Source organism: Bubalus kerabau, chromosome 19 (genome assembly GCF_029407905.1).
Source record: "Bubalus kerabau isolate K-KA32 ecotype Philippines breed swamp buffalo chromosome 19, PCC_UOA_SB_1v2, whole genome shotgun sequence".
In the NCBI taxonomy this organism is placed as follows: domain Eukaryota; kingdom Metazoa; phylum Chordata; class Mammalia; order Artiodactyla; family Bovidae; genus Bubalus; species Bubalus kerabau.
Window position 1 is genome coordinate 15,621,841 of NC_073642.1, and position 19,653 is coordinate 15,641,493.

At 45.7% G+C, this 19,653-nt stretch overlaps 1 protein-coding gene across 3 annotated transcripts in view; it reads right to left on the reverse strand.

The window, feature by feature from the left end:
• The window catches only part of SLCO3A1 (solute carrier organic anion transporter family member 3A1), a 370,800-nt gene that overhangs the window by 41,319 nt on the left and 309,828 nt on the right, over positions 1-19,653 (reverse strand). For all 3 annotated transcript variants that reach the window (XM_055556072.1, XM_055556070.1, XM_055556071.1), the window contains exons 5-7: positions 10,601-10,765; positions 2,341-2,539; positions 909-1,047 (exon numbers count right to left, since the gene is read on the reverse strand). In XM_055556072.1, coding sequence (XP_055412047.1) covers positions 909-1,047; positions 2,341-2,539; positions 10,601-10,765 — 503 coding nt within the window. The remainder of the gene's footprint in view (positions 1-908; positions 1,048-2,340; positions 2,540-10,600; positions 10,766-19,653) is intronic.

Consider the following 19,653-nt stretch of genomic DNA (forward strand, 5'->3'; position numbering starts at 1 on the left):
AAGCCTGGTGTGCTGCCGTGCATGGGGTCCAAAAAGTCAGGCATGACTGAGCAACTGAACAACAGCATGCAGTATTACAGAAATCATTCTGGCTGCGATGGAGAAGGCAGACCAGCAGGGGCCCATCCTGAGTTGTGAGGCCAGGGAGGCAACTACTACACCGGTCCAAGTGAGAGATGAGGAGGGCCTGCAGCAGGGCAGTGGGGTGCGGATGCAGAAGGGCAGGTACGAGGCGGGATCAGCAGGACTAGGTGACCAGCCCCGTAGTCTCGGGTTTTCATGCAGAGAGTGTAGAAAGTTGCATGCAGGTTAAGAGTCAACTGTATAATTCATGTTGAGAAGGAAAAACCCCCCAAACAAATACAAGAACAAAAAAGCAAACCAAAAGAAATGGTAGTGGCAAGATGGAAAAACGTGGGAGGCATCTAGCTGAGAAGATAAAGGCAAAGGAATCGAGTAGAGAAGATGTTGAATTAGCGTTGCATAGTCTCAGGTATGGAAGAGGTCTTCCCTGATAAATGGTTCTAACCTTTCTTTGCATACTGCTGTTGATGGGGAAATCATTACCTGTGGTGTCATCCCATTCCTAGCTTTGAAGCATAATCTTTTCCTCTGGCTCCATACAGCTTCCTTTGAATTTTTACTCTCTGTTAAAATTGCTCAGTGACACTTTTTGGAAACCTATTTGATTTAGCACGAAGCAGGTGGATGGCCTGGCAGGCCTCTGATCCTTCTGATGGAGAATTCTCCACCAGAGCAGGGCAGAGGCTGAGACTATTCACAAGGCAGGGACGCAAACCACAGGACACATGTGGTTGCCCACTCTTGCCCCTGACCTGGGGTTTTAAGCTCCTCTGGCTGCCTGTGCTCCCCTGCCCCGTCCCATCCCGTCAGAAAATCAGCAATACCGTGCTGTTGCAGCCAGCAAAGCAGGCAGACAGGTAGGTGATGCCGTCCGCCCCGCACACTGGAGTGAAGGAATCGGTTTGGCATTCACAGTTTTTATTGCAGGACGAGTAGGGGTCCAGGGCCGAGCCAGGTGTTGAGCTGGAACAGAGAGGACAGGTGGAATCCATCAGAGAAAGGTCGTCTTCTTCTGGATCCCCATTGACAGCCCCCTGCCCTCTGGGGTCACAGTGGCCACTGTGGCCATGGTACAGGGAAGGAAGGGTGCTGGTGTTTGGACTGTGCGTGGATATACAGAGGATGCCCTGGCCAGTGTGCTTCCATCCGGCCTGTCTGACCTCACAGGGTGGCAGACGAGCCTGGCTCAGTCTGACTTAATGTCACAAGAAAGCCTGGTGGCCTGCTTGGAGGAGGAGACTGGTGTGGAGAGGAAGTGGTATCCTGCGGCCCAACCATGCTGCAGCCCTGATGCTCCAGACTGGACTCCCAGGTAGATGCAGAGGCTCACGTAGAAAAAGGAACAGCCATTGGTACTGGATTTTCCAGGCAAGAGTACTGGAGTGGGGTGCCATTGCCTTCTCCAACTGGATACATAAGGACTCTCCAAAATGCCCTCTAAGGACAGGTCTGATGCAGCTTCAGTTCAAAGTCTTGGGATAATAGATAGGAAATAAGATGTCCTGTAAGAGCTAAATTCCTTCCTTTCTTCCCTCCCTTCTCTCCTCTTCACCCCCCCCCCCCCCCACTTAACATGGGTTGAACCCTGAGATTACTATGTGAGTCTAAGGATAGCTTCTTATTAAGGAACTGTCGAAGTCTCTTTTATTTTATGGACTTCCTTGGTGACTCAGACTGTAAGAATCCACCCGCAATGCAGGAGACCTGGGTTCGACCCCTGGGTTGGGAAGATCTCCTGGAGAAGGAAATGGCAACCCATTCCAGCATTCTTGCCTGGAGAACCCCCATGGACAGAGGAGCCTGGCGGGCTGTAATCCTTGGGCTTGTAAAGAGTCAGATACAACTGAGCTACTAACACACATGCATACTTCTCTTGTATTATAAGCTGAATTTTAAAATAAAACCTGTTTTTAATTTTCTATCTTCACCTAATTCCTAAAATCAAATGCCAGACATAGGCACTTGAGTCCTCTGGGAAGTGAGCGTCTGCCTGTCTCCCCAGTGCTCCCCTGGCCATCCTGGGAGACAGCCTTTAAATGGAATTCTGTCCTCTCCACCCAGGAGGTTCACATATATCCTTCAATACTGGGTGGAAGATGCAGAGGCATCTTCAGCTTCCAGGTCAGGGTCACTAGGGACGAAGCAGGCTCCATTAACCTACCCTGGAGAGAGGGTCTTGGCATCCCTGGGCAGGCATGGGATGGTGGGGCAGGTGTGTGTGTATGTGTGTGTGTGTGTGACCTTTCTGAGACTTACGAGTTTCCATAGGGAACAGTAACCCCAGCCACGGGGCCCGTGTCACAGCCCAGGAAGAGGAAGGAGACGTAGCAAGCGGTGGACACCAGGTTGACGAGCATGGCCATCCGAATGGCCCCAAGGGCAGACAGGCTGAGTTTCTTCACCAGGAGACCGCCCAGGAAGATGCCCAGACAGGCACACGGGATCGCAGTCATCCCTGGAGCAGAGCAGAGGGGCGGGAACCATTAGACCATTAGCCAGGGGAGCAGGGCCAGTCAACGCAGACACTGGGCACCAGCCCCGAGGCTGGGCCCTGCGTGAACAGAATCCCCCGTGACAATACCGCAGTGCCACTTCCTCCCCTGTACCCCGAAGTCTCTGCTTACAGCCTCATTTCTACCTACCCTCAAGGAGCCCACAGATAATTGGGGGGACACAGGCACGTAAAAACTCACAGTGATGAGGCATGTAAGTCATACACCTCTCATGCTAAGCGGGGAACCCTCATGGGAAACAGCCCCAGCTGGTGTGAGAACAACTGACAGACAGGGCAGATGGGCTGAGAAACACACGTGCGTGTTAGCAATGTGCCCTCTGTGTGTTTCCCAGGTAGTGCGGGAAAGAGGGCTCAAGGTCAATTGGGGATTTTCTCTTCTTCAGGCAAAGAAGGGTCTGGAGGTCGTTTAAACAGAGGCCTCAGAACTCACCAACCTAGAGAGAGACAGTGTTTTAACCAGCCCTGCAACTTCTCAGGAAGTAGCATTGATCAAATCAATTCATTTTGTAGCTCCTGGTGAGTAACTGGCATACATTTTTATCCCCCTCCCCAACACCTTCTTATAAACAGAGCTATCTGCAAGGCAGCAGGACCATAAACCTGCTATTTCTGATTCTCAGAGACTCAGGGCATCTTAGGAGGACCAAAGGATCCTAGGAGTTCCAATCTCTTGTTTGGTTTTGTTCTTATTCGTTTCATCTAAACTCAGCTTTAAATTACTGCATGTCATTTATCCACCATGTAGACTGTGCATGGCCAATTTTCCAGTTTAGGCTGCCCCTTGCTTGCCAATCAACAGACCTCTAGGTCAATTGACTACATCAATCAGCTAGTATGTGCTAAAGGAATGCAAATTAATTTTAATATTCGGGTGAGAAAAGCATAATCAGGGAGGCTGAGCTCTGCAAAGAAAATAGCACAAGTCAGATTTTAAGAAAAACACAGTATTTTTGTATTATTTAATGTTCTTGGATTGTCTGCGCTTGGTTCTTTCTCATCCTGGTACAGACATGATCTTCAGGACCTCACTCCTACTTGCCTGTCTTTCCCCTGTGCCATAGTGACTCCCCAACCATACCCAATTCTCTTCTCTCCCCCTGGAACAGACCAAATCCATTCAAGCCCCAGTCTTTGCACTTGCTGATTCTTCTTCTATGACATTCTGTTGTTGTTTTAGTTGCTAAGTCATGCCTGACTCCTTGCAACCCTATGGACTGTAGCCCACCAGGCTCCTCTGTCCATGGGATTCTCCAGGCAACAATACTGGAGTGGGTTGCCATTCCCTTCTCCAGGGGATCTTCCAACCCAGGGATCAAACTTGCATCCCCTGCACTGGCAGGTGAATTCTTTACTGCTGAGCCACCAGGGGAGCTCCCAGGACATTCTTACCCTATGCCTTTACCTGACTGGGCCCTATCCTCACAGGGAGCCCGGGTCACCCCACCTAGAGTGATCCAGCAGCCCATCTGAGGTTCCTTACTGTTTCCTGCCATGTTTCATTGTTTGCATGGCTCTCCTCATTATGTGAAGCTGCCTCGGACATTTCTGGTTTTCTGGTTTCTTATTCTCTCTCCCCCTCCTAAGATGCAGCTTCCCCAAGGACTGTTCCATCCTGTTCAGTGCCTGGGCACTTGGGAACTATTTTCTGGATGAACGAAAGAGCGAGCAGATTGGATCTGTGTCAGTGAACACCGATGACCACAGCCCACACCCAGAGAGCAGGCTGCGTTCCGTTCCATTTTCCATCAAAGGCGGCGGGGAGCAGCCCCTGGTGATGATGGTAACTATGGCAATAACAGGCTTTGGGCACCTTCTCTCCAAGCCATCATTCACCTCCCCTCTCCCTCCCTGATGTGTATGAAGCCTTAGCATGCGGGCGGTTATCAGAACTTCCCCCAAAACTCCATCCTCATTACCTTAACCTATGCAGATTGAGTCCTTTTTATCTTCATGCATAAATCAAGGCCATCAGCCCTTAATCATCTGTGCTGCTCTTTTCGGAACTCTGCCCCATCTACTGATGACTTCGCGGGTGGCCCAGAGACGGCACTGATAGCCCGGGATGATGGCAGGGAGCTCCACCCCGAGGTCTGCGGGAGCTACTGATGAAGGCCTCTGGGGCACGAGCCTTGCCCTACGCTTCCGTGGCCCCTCTCTGTCCCCTCAGGGCCCCCTGTCAGCCCCTCCCGCAGCCAACCCTCCAGGTGCCACGGGCAGGGCACGGAGAGGGCACATGTCCTGCCTGCCTGGACTGCCAGACGGACGGACAGACTGACAGATGGCCACCAGGCTGCCTCTCCCTGGGCCAAGTGCCCTAACAGACAGAGTCACTGAGACAGAGACAGATGTAGGAAAGCGAGATTGATTTTTGCCTTTTGCCCTGAAGACTATTGATTTGTTGATAGGAAACTCTAGGAATCTGTTCTGAACTAGAACAGAGCCCCAACTTTGAAGCAAATGTAATCAAAATGTAAGAAGCTGCAGTCAAGAAATCAGGAAGTGAGAAAGAAAGTCTTTGGGTGCTGGAGGGCTAAACCAGAGAGATTGTAGCTTTAACGGAGAAGTTATAACTTTAATTACAGAGACACTTTTTTAAAAAACATAAATTTATTTATTTTAATTGGAGGCTAACTACTTTACAATATTGTATTGGTTTTGCCATACATCAACATGAATCCGCCACAGGTGTACACGTGCTCTCCTTCCTGAACCCCCCTCCCACCTCCCTCCCCATACCATCCCTCTGGGTCTACAGAGACACTTTTTACCCTATCTCTGTCAGATGGGTACTAAGGGCTGACTGCATTTTGCTAATATCTCTTGGAAGAAGATACTTATAAAAGAGTGGATGGTAAAGAGTTATTAGCAAGAAAAAGAAAAACATCAGCCTTGTGCTGCTCTGGCAGCCCCCAGGGAGAGGTGCCGGGGTCTGGCCACATCCTTGTTGGTAGGGTTTTTTTTTTTTTTTAACTTGATACCTTATGTTCTGTGACGTGCACAAGATTAAGGGAACCTGATGACTTGTTGCGTCTGTACACACTCCTGTATTAAAACATTTCCAGCAGCCTCAGGGATTCCCTGCTGTCCTCATTCTCCCCAAGTCCAAGAGTAACTATCATTCTGGCCTCTATTAAATTAATTTTTCCATTAAAAAAAAAAGTATTATTTTCCTTATTTTGGCTTGCACTGGGTCTCTGCTGCTACGTGGCCATTCTCCAGTTGCAGAGAGTGGGAGGCTGCTCCCTAGCTGTGGTGTGCAGGCTTCTCACTGCAATGGCCCCCCAGCAGATCACAGGCTCTGGGTTCACAAGCTTCCCTAGTTGTGGCTCCAGGGCTCTAGAGTGTGGCCTCAGCAGTTGTGGTGCATGGGCTTAAAGCTGCTTCACAGCATGTGCAATCTTCCTGGACCAGGGATCAAACCCAGGTCCCCTGCACCTGCAGGTGGATTCTTATCCATCGTACCAACAGGGAAGTCAAACTTTTCCTCTTTCTAACTCTTATTAATATGATTCTTTTGAGTCTGACGTCTTTTGACTTTCCCAGATCCATCCACATGGAGGTATATATACAAATTCTTGCTTTCTTATGCTGTGTGGCAGGCCACTGTATGAATATTCTATAATTTATTTACCCATTCTACTAACTGATAGATATTTGGACTGTTTCCAGTTTGGGGGTTTATACATAAGGCTGTTTTAGATACTGTTACATATGTGTATATATATGTTTAGTTGTGAAGTCATGTCCGACTATTGTGATCCCATGGGCTGCAGCCCACCAGACTTCTCTGTCCGTGGGATTCTCCAGGCAAGAATACTGGAGTGGGTTGCCATTTCCTTCTCCAGAGGATCTTCCCAACCCAGGAATCAAACCCAGGGCTCCTTCATTGAAGGCAGATTCTTTCCCAACTGAGCTATAAGGGAAGCCCTACTGTAACCTAAGCATATATCAATCAGTGGACCTAAACACTCATTTCTGTTGGATAATGCCCAGAAGTGGAATGCTGGATCCCAGAGTAAGCATATGCTTTCAGCTTTCATAGGCATTGCCAAAGAATTTTTCTCACCAGCAGCATATGAGAGTTCCAGTGGCTCCACCTTCTCACCAACGCTTGGTCCTGTTGGTCTGGTGGACGTGGACTAGCATTTCATTGTTCACATGTGTTTTCCTGGTGACTCATGTTGGGTCAGCACCCTCATGTGGGTTTACTGGCCAGTTTGTGCAGGAAACATTAAAGGAGAAGATCAGAAAATATCACCTTGCCCATTCCTCTCAGGACATGATCTACTCCTACTTCAGTTCAGTTCAGTTCAGACGCTCAGTCGTGTCCGACTCTTTGCAAACCCATGAATCACAGCACGCCAGGCCTCCCTGTCCATCACCAACTCCCGGAGTTCACCCAGACTCACATCCATCGAGTCAGTGATGCCATCCAGCCATCTCATCCTCTGTCGTCTCCTTCTCCTCCTGCCCCCAATCCCTCCCAGAATCAGAGTCTTTCCCAATGAGTCAACTCTTCACATGAGGTGGCCAAAGTATTAGAGTTTCAGCTTTAGCATCAGTCCTTCCAAAGAAATCCCAGGGCTGATCTCCTTCAGAATGGACTGGTTGGATCTCCTTGCAGTCCAAAGGACTCTCAAGAGTCTTCTCCAACACCACAGTTCAAAAGCATCAATTCTTCGGTACTCAGCTTTCTTCACAGTCCAACTCTCATATCCATACATGACCACAGGAAAAACTATAGCCTTGACTAGACGGACTTTGTTGGCAAAGTAATGTTTCTGCTTTTGAATATGCTATCTAGGTCGGTCATAACTTTCCTTCCAAGGACTAAGTGTCTTTTAATTTCATGGCTGCAATCACCATCTGCAGTGATTTTGGAGCCCCCCCCAAAATAAAGTAGGACACAGTTTCCACTGTTTCCCCATCTATTTGCCATGAAGTGATGGGACCAGATGCTATGATCTTCATTTTCTGAATGTTGAGCTTTAAGCTAACTTTTTCACTCTCCACTTTCACTTTCATTAAGAGGCTTTTTAATTCCTCTTTACTTTCTGCCATAAGAATGGTATCATCTACATATCTGAGGTTATTGATATTTCTCCTGGCAATCTTGATTCCAGCTTGTGCTTCTTCCAGCCCAGCGTTTCTCATGATGTACTCTGCATATAAGTTAAATAAGCAGGGTGACAATATACAGCCTTGACATACTCTTTTTTCCTATTTGGAACCAGTCTGTTGTTCCATGTCCAGTTCTAACTGTTGCTTCCTGACCTGCAGATAGGTTTCTCAAGAGGCAGGTCAGGTGGTCTGGTATTCCCATCTCTTTCAGAATTTTCCACAGTTGATTGTGATCCACACAGTCAAAGGCTTTGGCACAGTCAACAAAGCAGAAATAGATGTTTTTCTGGAACTCTCTTGCTTTTTCCATGATCCAGCGGATGTTGGCAATTTGATCTCTGGTTCCTCTGCCTTTTCTAAAACCAGCTTGAACACGTATTCACGGTCCATGTATTGCTGAAGCCTGGCTTGGAGAATTTTGAGCATTACTTTACTAGTGTGTGAGATGAGTGCAATTGTGCAGTAGTTTGAACATTCTTTGGCATTGCCTTTCTTTGAGACTGGAATGAAAACTGACCTTTTCCAGTCCTGTGGCCACCGCTGAGTTTTCCAGATTTGCTGGCATATTGAATGCAGCACTTTCACAGCATCATCTTTCAGGATTTGAAATAGCTCAACTGGAATTCCATCACCTCCACTAGCTTTGTTCGTAGTGATGCTTTCTAAGGCCCACTTGACTTCACATTCCAGGATGTCTGGCTCTAGGTGAGTGATCACACCATCGTGATTATCTTGGTCGTGAAGATCTTTTTTGTACAGTTCTTCTGTGTATTCTTGCCACCTCTTCTTAATATCTTCTGCTTCTGTTAGGTCCATACCATTTTGGTCATTTATCGGGACCATCTTTGCATGAAATGTTCCCTTGGTATCTCTAATTTTCTTGAAGAGATCTCTAGTCTTTCCCATTCTGTTGTTTTCCTCTATTTCTTTGCACTGATCACTGAGGAAGGCTTTCTTATCTCTTCTTGCTATTCTTTGGATCTCTGCATTCAGATGCTTATATCTTTCCTTTTCTCCTTTGCTTTTCACGTCTCTTCTTTTCACAGCTATTTGTAAGGCCTCCCCAGACAGCCATTTTGCTTTTTTGCATTTCTTTTCCATGGGGATGGTCTTGATCCCTGTCCCCTGTACAATGTCACGAACCTCTGTCCATAGTTCATCAGGCACTCTATCTATCAGATCTAGTCCCTTAAATCTATTTCTCACTTCCACTGTATAATCATAAGGGATTTGATTTAGGTCATACCTGAATGGTCTAGTGGTTTTCCCTACTTTCCAGAAGATAATTCCATGGGGAGGGTGTGTTCTCAACTTCCAGACTGGACTTGTCACATTCTCAGGGGTCATCCTCATATCTCTTTCCTTTTCTGTACTTTCTGAAACAGATGAGCTCTTCCATCAAACGCTGTCTACCACATTTCCTCTCTTTTCCCACATCACCTCTGCTGGCTCTTTCCCCTCTGCTTAGATACCTGCTCAAGTTCTTCCTGCCACAATAGCCACTGTGTCTTAGCAACAGTACCATTATTCCAATCCCTTGACAGCAACACACATCACCCACCATGTGTCTACTCCTTCCTTCCACTGCTAATCTTGGGAAAGTGCCCTGCAGTCACTGGCTTTTCTTTCCCTCCTCTGGGCTGCTCCTCACACCACAGCACGGGCTCACCTACTGCAGCTTCAAGGGCACAGCCCTGCCATAGGCTGAAAGACATCCTGCTTCTTGAAGGGACCCAAGGCATGTGAGGTTGCATCACACATGGACACTCTCACTGCTGATGGCTTCTTTCTTGGAGTCATCTCTTCCTTGACGCCCCGTGATCCACGAGTTTCTTTGAGGAGATGCTTCTATGGCCGCCTCTATTTCCTCATGGGTGGTGTTTCACTTATTTCTACACAATATCCTTCTGTAAATTCCACTCCTGTGTCCTCAGTGACCACGCACACACTGATGCAATCCACATCTCCTTCTCCAGTCCTCAACCATGCACAGGACATCACGTGGATACATCACGGCCATCTCACACTCAGCAACTTCACGTCTGAACTCACAGCCTTCCCTACAGATCTGATTCTTTTCTGCTACTTTCAAGCTTCACAAATGGTACCACCCCCTGTCTGAGCCAGAAACCTGAAGTCATTTTTGACCCTTCCCTCTCCTTGTGCTGTGAGATCACGTTCCCTATCAGGTCTAAGTAATCCTGCTTCTCATGAGTGGAAACTGGTTCTCTTTAGCAGGCCAACTCCAAAGGACTGGAGGCAGATGTCTGTGGTTTACTGTTGAGAAGATTGGTAAGGCCACACTTGAGCTTGGGGAGCAGGAGTGTTATGATCCATTTTATATCTGCCATGGGCACAAAAATGGAGGAGAGCAAATGGCTTCTAACCTCTATATCTGTTGACCATGGTTTCATGTTGCTGAGAATATTCTTGCTTTTTTATGCTCCTGATCAAAGCCTACACAGTTGGCCAAAAAGTTCATTTGGGTTTTTCCATCACATCGTATGGACAGAATGATCTTTTTGGTCAACCCAGTACTCATCTTTCAAGATGCATCTTGATTCCCCTCTTTGTTCATCACATCTTCCCCCTAATTCTCCAGTTTACACCAATTTATGGACTTCCTGGCCTGTCATAATGCTTCCTATGCACATTTTATATTTTATCTCTTTATTATCATGTACTTTAAGCAACTGCTTCAAGCAGGTAAATCTTACTCCAAGTAAATACTCTGAAATTCTTCTGCACACAGACCACATGTATATTCTGCTACAGGAGCAGCACGGTCTGGGCTGTTTGACTGGTCTCAGTCAATGCTTATGGCATTACAAGCACTGGCAGCCTCCCTGTGCGGGGCGGGGTCGGGTGACACAGACTCACCTAGCAGCTGGTTGGCAGAAGAGGTGGTGAGGTTAAACTGCTGCTCCAGATACTTTCCCAAGAAGGCAGCGAAGCCAGCCACCACTGCAATCTCCATGCAGGCGGCCAGGATGATACAGGTAAACACGGGGTTTGAGAGCAGGTGCTTGGTGACCTTGGGGATCACTGCAGGGAGAGAAGCAGATGACCAAGGTCATAGATCCTGCACTCCCAGGCCTTCTACCCCCGAGGTCCCACTTCGACCCATCCCAGTAAACAGCACCTGGCTGCTCAGGCCGAGGCCTATAACCTGAAAGTCAGCCATAATTGTGAAAACTCTGGCTTCAAAATACATGCTAATATTTTCTCAACTAAACTGAAAACTACTAAAGCAGGAAAAACCACACAATGTCTTTTTTTTTTTTAACAGCACACTGGAAACACTATTTTATAAGCCTTTCAAAAATTTTTATTTCTACCCAACATATAGAAAGAGGCATTTGGGGTTTGTTTTGTAAAAGGTAAAATATAACTTAATTATATATTATAAATATATTATAAATGCATTAATTATATTTCATCAGTATATCTAAGTTATATATAGATACATTATATTTTATTTTCTTGGGCTCTGAAATCACTGTGGATGATGACTGCAGCCATGAAATTTATTTATTTTTTATTTATTTATTTTTTTAAATTTTATTTTATTTTTTAAACTTTACATAATTGTATTCGTTTTGCCAAATATCAAAATGAATCTGCCACAGGTATACATGTGTTCCCCATCCTGAAACAAACCTAGACAGTATATTAAAAAGCAGAAACATCACTTTGCCGACAAGGTCCATATAGTCAAAGCTATGTCTTTTCTAGTAGTCATGTATGGATGTGAGAGTTGGACCATAAAGAAGGCTGAGTGCTGAAGAATTGTTGCTTTCTAATTGTGGTCCTGGAGAAGACTCTTGAGAGTCCCTTGGATTGCCAAGAGATCAATCCAGTCAATTCTAAAGGAAATCAACCCTGAATATTCACTGGAAGAACTGATGCTAAAGCTGAACCTCCAGTACTTTGGCCACCTGATGCTAAGAGCCGACTCATTGGAAAAGACCCTGATGCTGAGAAAGATTGAAGGCAGGAGGAGAAGGGGATGACAGAGGATGAGATGGTTGGATGGCATCACTGACTCAGTGGACACAAGTTTGAGTAAATTCCAGGAGACAGTGACAAACAGGGAAGTCGGATGTGTTACAGTGCATGAGGCTGCAAGGAGTTGGACATGACTTAGTGACTGAACGACAACAAAGTGGATATATCCATATACTGTGATAAATATTTATAACTGCATGTGTTAAGAAAATATAATCTTTCTTTTAGCAACTCATTTTATTTTTTATTTTACATTGGAGTATAGTTGATTTAAAATACTGTGTTAGTTTCAAGTGTACAGCAAAGTGATTCAGTTATACATGTACATGTATCTATTCTTTTAAAGATATGTTTAATCTTAACAGTTTCAAGAAAAATGAAATGTTAGTGTATGTATGTGCTTGTCTTAGTCACTCATTTGTGTCCAACTCTTTGTGACCCCATGGACTGTAGTCCCCCATGCTCCTCTGTCCATGGAATTTCCCAGGCAAGAATCCTGGAGTGGGTTGCCATTTCCTACTCCAGTGAATATTTCCGACCCAGGAATCGAACCTGAGTCTCTTGCATCTGTGATGGCAGGCAGATTCTTTACTACTCTGCCACCTGGGAAGCCCAGTGTATGTATATGCATATATGTGTGTGTGTGTGTGTGGGTGTATTTCACATACATGTGTCTGTATGTATGTGTATACATATAATCCAACCTCTATCCTGCCCTTCCTTCTCACAACCATAGGTACCTGGCCATGCTTCCATGATCTCTCACGTGGGGAAAACCAGGGTCTTCTTTACTACTTTTACTCTTGATCCAATACAGCCCTTCCCTATACAGTAGCCAGGGGGACCAGCTCTAATCATTTTCCCATTCAGAACTCCAGAATGGCCCAAATCCACATGTGGCACGATGGCCCACCGTCTGCCCCTCGGCTGTCTGATCACACTTCTGATCATGCTCCATCCTCGCTCTGGCCCCACCCCAGCTGGACCTGGTCCTCCCCACCCAGGTCTGTGCACTGGGGGGTTTTCCCTCCATTGGGATGTGCTGGTCCCAGATCTTTGCTCCATCTGTTCCTCCTTCCTCTGGTGGTCTTTCCTCATCACTCAAGGCAACCTAGAAGCTGCCCTGGTGCTCAGGGTTCAGATGAGGATTAATGGTAGGCAAAAATACTTTGTGGCTTGTTTACCACTTTAATTACCAATGGAACTGAAGCAGGTTTTTGTTGAGCTGGTTCGTTTCAATCTTATTGTATTATACTCTGTTTTTTAAGTATGTGGTTTCATAAACCACTGGGATTTCACTTTAATTCTGTGCTTTTACAAGTGAGAGATTTGCTATTCTTAATCCTTTGAAAGTAATCACGTTATTTGGATATTTTCAGCCATTAGAATTCTTGGTACAGGGTCTTTGACCAGATCTCTTCAGCTGTGGAGTGATGACAGGTCCTGGCAGTATGCAAGGGAGTCTGGGGATACCAGCATGCACCTATCATTTCAATATGTATTCTATTATTCAGATGTACACTTAGTAAAACAAAGTTAAATAAAACTGATAAATCAAGTGTTTGGTTTCATGGCTACAATAACTTAAGATGATGCTAGGTTAAAACAAGTAGATTTAGGACTTCCCTGGTGGTCCAGGGGTTAAGAATCTCCCTGCCAGTGCAGGGGACATGGGCTCAATCCCTGGTCTGGGGAGATCCCACATACTGCGGAGCAACCAAGCCCATGCACCATAACTGAGCCCCCGCTCTAGAGCCCTTGCTCTGCAAAGGGAGAAGCCATTGCAATGAGCAGCTATGTATCACAATAAAGAGTAGCCCCTGCTGGCCGCAACCAGAAGAAAAACAAATCGATTTACAGTTACTAAAAGAGAAGTCATGTAAATAATGGTACAGCTGGTAAGGAGGTAAGGCGGAAATGTGTAAAAGTGGTATACCAGTGACAAGTTAGGGGACCTCTGTTCTCCCATAATCATAATAATGTGGAACACTTGGCTCATGGTATACTTGATCCCACCTGTGTGAACAGAAAAAGATAAAAGAGAGTTCCAGATGAGGCAGGTAACATCCCAAGTCTAGGAAAAACCAATCAGGGCCCATGGTCATACAAAATAAGCAGGTGAGCTGTGTCTAGCACTGCTCACCAAGGTGATGAATTAGCCAGCTGTCCTAAAGAAGAGCGCTAATTACACAGGCTCACTCTCATCTCCTAGGAGACAAAACCTCTAAATGGCCCAACTAATTAGAATAAAATAATAATAGAAGATACATAAGTTTTTAATAATGTTAACAGACATGCTCAATTAATCAAAATGACAGAACAATGGGTCAGAAACTGGCAGATACATACAACTTAAAACTTACCATTTCTGGGAAAGATACCAAGTTTCAAAAATGAAAATCTATATATAAGACAGGGACTTAAGGAGCCTTTGACATAATGAAAGGAACTTAGTTTTTGGAATGGAATGAGCCAAATGATTGGAGGCTCAGAATCACCATGCACTGAGCAATCCAATTCTATATTCCAACCGAGAAGCAATCAGACAATAACCGGAGCTGGTTATTGTCAGCTGTTCTGCAGTGGTTTCAGAAAGTGAAGTCACTCAGTCGTGTCTGACTCTCTGTGATCCCATGGACTCCTCTGTCCGTGGAGTTCTCCAGGCAAAAATACTGGAGTGGGTTACCATTTCCTTCTCCAGGGGATCTTCCTGACCCAGGAATCGAACCCAGATCTCCCGCATTGCAGGCAGACGCTTGACCCTCTGAGAAACTACTAAAACCTTAGGAAGGCAACTCTTGGATTAAATAAATGCATGCACACACATGCACAAAATAAAACAAAAACTTTAAAAAGGGTGTTGGTGGTTCAGTTGTGTCCAACTCTGCTGCCCCATGGACTTAAATCACCAGCTTCCCATGCCTATGGAATTTTCCAGGCAAGAATATTGGAGTGGGTTGCCATTTTCTACTCTAGGGGATCGTCCCAACCCAGGGATCACACCTGCATCTCTTCCATCTCCTGTATTGGCAGGTGGATTCTCTACCACTAGCACCACCTGGGAAGCCCTTTAAAAGGAGTATGAATAAGAATAAAGATAAGGGAAAACAACTTTGAATCCATGGTATTCATACAGCTACTTTATTCACATACCTACTTTATTGCAAGCGCATAGGCCTTTATGAGTGTGTTTTGTTCACCTTTTACATGACTTCAAACATTTATAATAATCTTTTCTCAAAATGTCATTTTGAATAATTGTCTAGAAGAGGTTACACTTAAAATCTGTGTTTAAATGTTGGAAAATTTCCCTTTGTTAAATCCACATTGTTAAGTATTGTACAAATATTTAGAGCAATGTTGATTGTGTAATGTTTAAAAATGTGCACTGTTCAACAAATATGAGAGATTGGGCATAAACAGAAGGTAACAAGGTAAGTATATGTCTTCATGAACAAAAACCCCTGGGATGTTAAGACTCCATCATCATAAATCACTGCTAACGAGTGAAGGCTGGTTTAACACATTAAGATGGTACAATGCATCTGTGACAAGGGATGGGTTGATTATGTCACAAAGTACCAAGCCTCACAGAGAGTGGTATGGATTACATGAACAACCACAGTGCTTCCTTGTAATAAATGAATTTGGAAGCCCCCAGCTGTTCATGTTTTGGCAGGTAATAACACTGTTGCTCCATCACGGTAGTCTTTCGGCATTAAGATATCTAAACTCTGGAAATACTGTTGACAATCAGTAGGCAGGTTGGTGACATTCTAGGAAAACCATCCTTTGCCATATTTTTATTGGAGGCTTCACTTTCCTTGTTACTGTGAAGATTCTTTAGATCTGGGGACTTCCAAAGAAAAAGCACCACGGCCACACTTGTTCACAAATACTGCCATTGAGCTGACACCGTCAACATCCAACTGTGTTCTCTGGCTCAAAAATGACACCAATGAGAATTCAAGTTTGATCACATTATCTATTTGCTGTTGTTCATTTGCAAAGTTGTGTCCAACTCTTTGTAACTCCATTGACTGCAGTACACCAGGCTTCCCTGGCCTTCACCGTCTCCTGGAGTTTGCTCAAACTCATGTCTGTTGAGTCAACAATGCCATCCAACCATCTCATCCTCTGTCATCCCCTTCTCCTCCTGCCTTCAGTCTTTCCCAGCATCAGGATCTTTTCCAAAGAGTTGGATCTCCACATCAGGTGGCCAAGGTACTGGAGCTTCAGTCCTTCCAGTGAATATTCAGGACTGATTTCCTTTAGGATTGACTGGTTTGATCTCCTTGCAGTCCAAGGGACCATTAAGAGCCTTCTCCAGCACCACAGCTCGAAAGCATAAATTCTTTGGTGCTCAACCTTCTTTATGATCCAAGTCTCACATCCATACAGGACTACTGGAAAGATCATAGCTTTAACTAGACAGATCTTTGTCAGCAAAGTGATGTCTCTGCCTTTTAATACTCGGTCTAGCTTTACTTCCAAGGAGCAAGGGTCTTTTAATTTAGTGTCTGCAGTCACTGTCCACAGTGATTTTGGAGCCCAAGAAAATAAAGTCTGTCACTGTTTCCACTGTTTGCCCATCTATTTGCCATGAAGTGAAGGGACCAGATGCCATGATCTTAGTTTTCTGAATGTTGAGTTTTAAGCCAACTTTTTCACAGCCTTCCTATTTTCTTTTCCTTGATCATGGCCATCATGGTTTACCTGGGGACAAGGAGGGTGCTTCTCAACAAAGACAACTCTAGCTAATGGAACACTTTCATACTTCAGCAAGCATTTTAATTATTCCAGAGATAATTCCATTTCAGTAGGAAGGATTTCTTGTCAAAATAGGAGCCTGCCTGCTTTTGTCTTAATATCGAATGACTAATTTTGCCTCGAATTAGATGTGAAAATCATTAAGTTTGAGAATTATCTAACTGGAGGCCCAGGGAAGACTGAGTGGGACTTATTTGTATAAAGGACAATCTTTTTTCCCCATCTACCTGACCGACTTGCCTCCAGAAACGACAGCTTCCTCTCGTGTTTGGCTATTTTCCTCCTAGGTTCTTCCTCCCTTTCTGGGTTTTATTGCAATGACCTGTAGTGCTCTCAAAGAAGATTCCTTTTCAAAGGCTTAGTCTACCCTTCAGAGCCCCAACCTAAGGGGTATTAATTAGCTTGATCTTAGGGCTATTCCCAGTCTTCCAGGCTTTTTCATGCAAATGAAGTGTTAAGCCCACAAAACTTGTAACTTGCCAAGGTGGCAGCTGCTAATGAGGTGGCCTAGGCTGGTGAACCGAGGCCACACCAGGCTGCCAAACGCCTACAGACTCCCGCAGCCATTTGCCTCCCACCTTCTGATTTAGCCTCAGAGGTTGGGAGCTGGCGAGGGAGGCAGGTGGGCCTGTATCACGCAGCTTCACAGCTGGGGAAACCTTTTCACCTCTCATCAGGGGCCGAGTGCTGCTACTGGCGGAATGATTCCAAGTTGGGAAGAGTGACGGGGAGCCCTCTGTAGGGAAGACAAGTTTTCCACCGCTAGGCTTTGACCACCTGATGCGAGGAGCCGACTCACTGGAGAAGACCCTGATGCTGGGAAAGATTGAGGGCAAGAGGAGAAAGAGGCGACAGAGAACGAGATAGCTGGATGGCCTCACCAATTCAATGGACACGAATTTGAGCAAACTCTGGGATGTAGTGAAGGACAGCGAAGCCTGGCGTGCTGCAGTCCATGGGGTCACAAAGTATCAGACCCGACTTAGCAGTGGAACAGCAACAAGAACAGGCTTGGGAAGGCAGTCCTGTGGGACAGCAGTCCCTAACTCTTTTGGCACCAGGGACCCATTTCACGGAAGACAATTTTTCCTGGGGTGGGGCAGAGGATGGTTTCAGGATGATTCAAGAACATTACACTTGCGTGTGCTTTATTTCTATTATTATATCAGCTCCACCTCAGACCATCAGGCATTAGATCCTGGAGGTTCGGGACCCCCTGCTCTAGGATGGAGTTTCCTAGAAATCTGTGGGTCCTGCAGGAGGGAGAAAGACAGATTTGGAGAAGTCCTGAGGACTAACCCTGGCAGAACATGTCCTGTGTGCCAAGGACCATTCTAACTGTCCACTTGCATGAGTCTCATGACAAAATCATGTTCCTGGGATGACTGTGTTTTAGTTGCTCAGTTGTGTGCGACTCTGCAACCCCATGGACTATAGCCCCTCAGGCTCCTCTGTCCACAGGATTCTCAAGGCAAGAATACTGGATTAGGTAGCCATTCCCTTCTCCAGGGGATCTTCCAAACTCAGGGACTGAACCCAGGTCTCCTGCATTGCAGGCAGATTATTTACCATCTGAGCTACCAGGGAAGCCCTCTTTGTAGGATTAAAATCCTCCATTCACAGATGAGAAGACAGTGGTCCCTTGGCTAGGGGAGCAAAGCAGAAACTCAAACCCTGGCACCTGCTGCTACACAGCCTGCTTATAATCACTGTGCCATTCTGGTCTGGGTTCTGAGAGGTGCTGATGTTGGCCTGAGGACTAAGCATGTACTCTGCCTCTGGTAACCAAAGTGTGGCTTAATTATTAGTATAAAGAATAATAATGATAAAAAATTCCCACTGTGCTTAGGAAAAATGGCCAGATGTGACACGACTAAGGGCTTAGTCCATGTTGTTTAAAAAGAGCAGAAGTAGAAAAGGGATGGACGTGTGTGCTAAGTCACTTCAGTCATGTCCGATTCTTTGTGGCCCCATGGACTGTAGCCCACTAGCCTCCTCTGTCTGTGGGATTCTCCAGGCAAGAACACTGGATTGGGCTGCGGTCCTCTCCAGGGGATCTTCCTGACACAGGGATTGAACCCACGTCTCTTATGTCTCCTACATTGGCAGGTGGGTTCTTTACCACTAGTACCACCTGGGGAGCCCCAGAAAAGGGAAGGACAGAGGGGTGAAAGGAAGAAAGGACTGGAGAGCCTACAGAAGAGCCCTGTACCACAGAAAAGGTTTCACTGAATGAGGTTGCATAAAATAATGGATAAGAACCTGGTCTAAGGAGCAGGGTCACTGGGATTAGAACTCTGGCTTCAAGACTGAGTAGGTCTGTGACCTGAGTACATCACTCCATCCCATGGATTGCCACAAACATGAAATGAGACTGGCTGCCTGTAAAGCATGTTGCCCAGGGACTTCCCTGGGGATCCAGGGGCTAAGACTCCGTACTCCCAATGGAGGGGGCCTGGGTTCGATTTCTGGTCCTGGAACTAGATCCCACATGCCACAACTAAGAGAATTTCCATGCAGCAATTAGATCAAACACGACATAATACAGACTGAAGATCCTGTGTGCTGCAACAAATACCTGGAGCAGCCAAAAAAAAAAAAAAGGCATGCTTTCTAGTGCTTCTAGGATACAGCTAAGAGTCTGATAGGATTAATGGCAAAGATGTACCGTATAGCACAAGGAGCTGTTTTCAATATCTTGTAACAACTATAATGGAAAAGAATAGAAAAAGGAATATAGATACACACATGTATGTGCATAACTGAATCACTCTATGTACATCTGAAAGAGAATATTGTAAATCGGCTATTAGTTGTTATTTAGTTGCTAAGTCATGTGCAACTCTTTTGTGACCCTATGGACTGTAGCCTGCCAGGCTCCTCTGTCCATGGGATTTCCTACATAAGAATACTGGAGTGGGCTGCTATTTCCTTCTCTAGGGGATCTCTTGACTTAGGGACTGAATCTGAGTCTCCTGCATTTCAGGCAGATTCTTAACCGCTGAGCCATCAGGTATACTTCAATAAAAAAGAGTTTGACAGCAATTAATAATAATTAATACAATAGAAATAATCCTTGGCTATATTAGGGAAAGAGCCCTTGCATTGGGAGGCCCTCGGACTCGCCGTTGGAATGTCTGTGATCAGACGTGGTG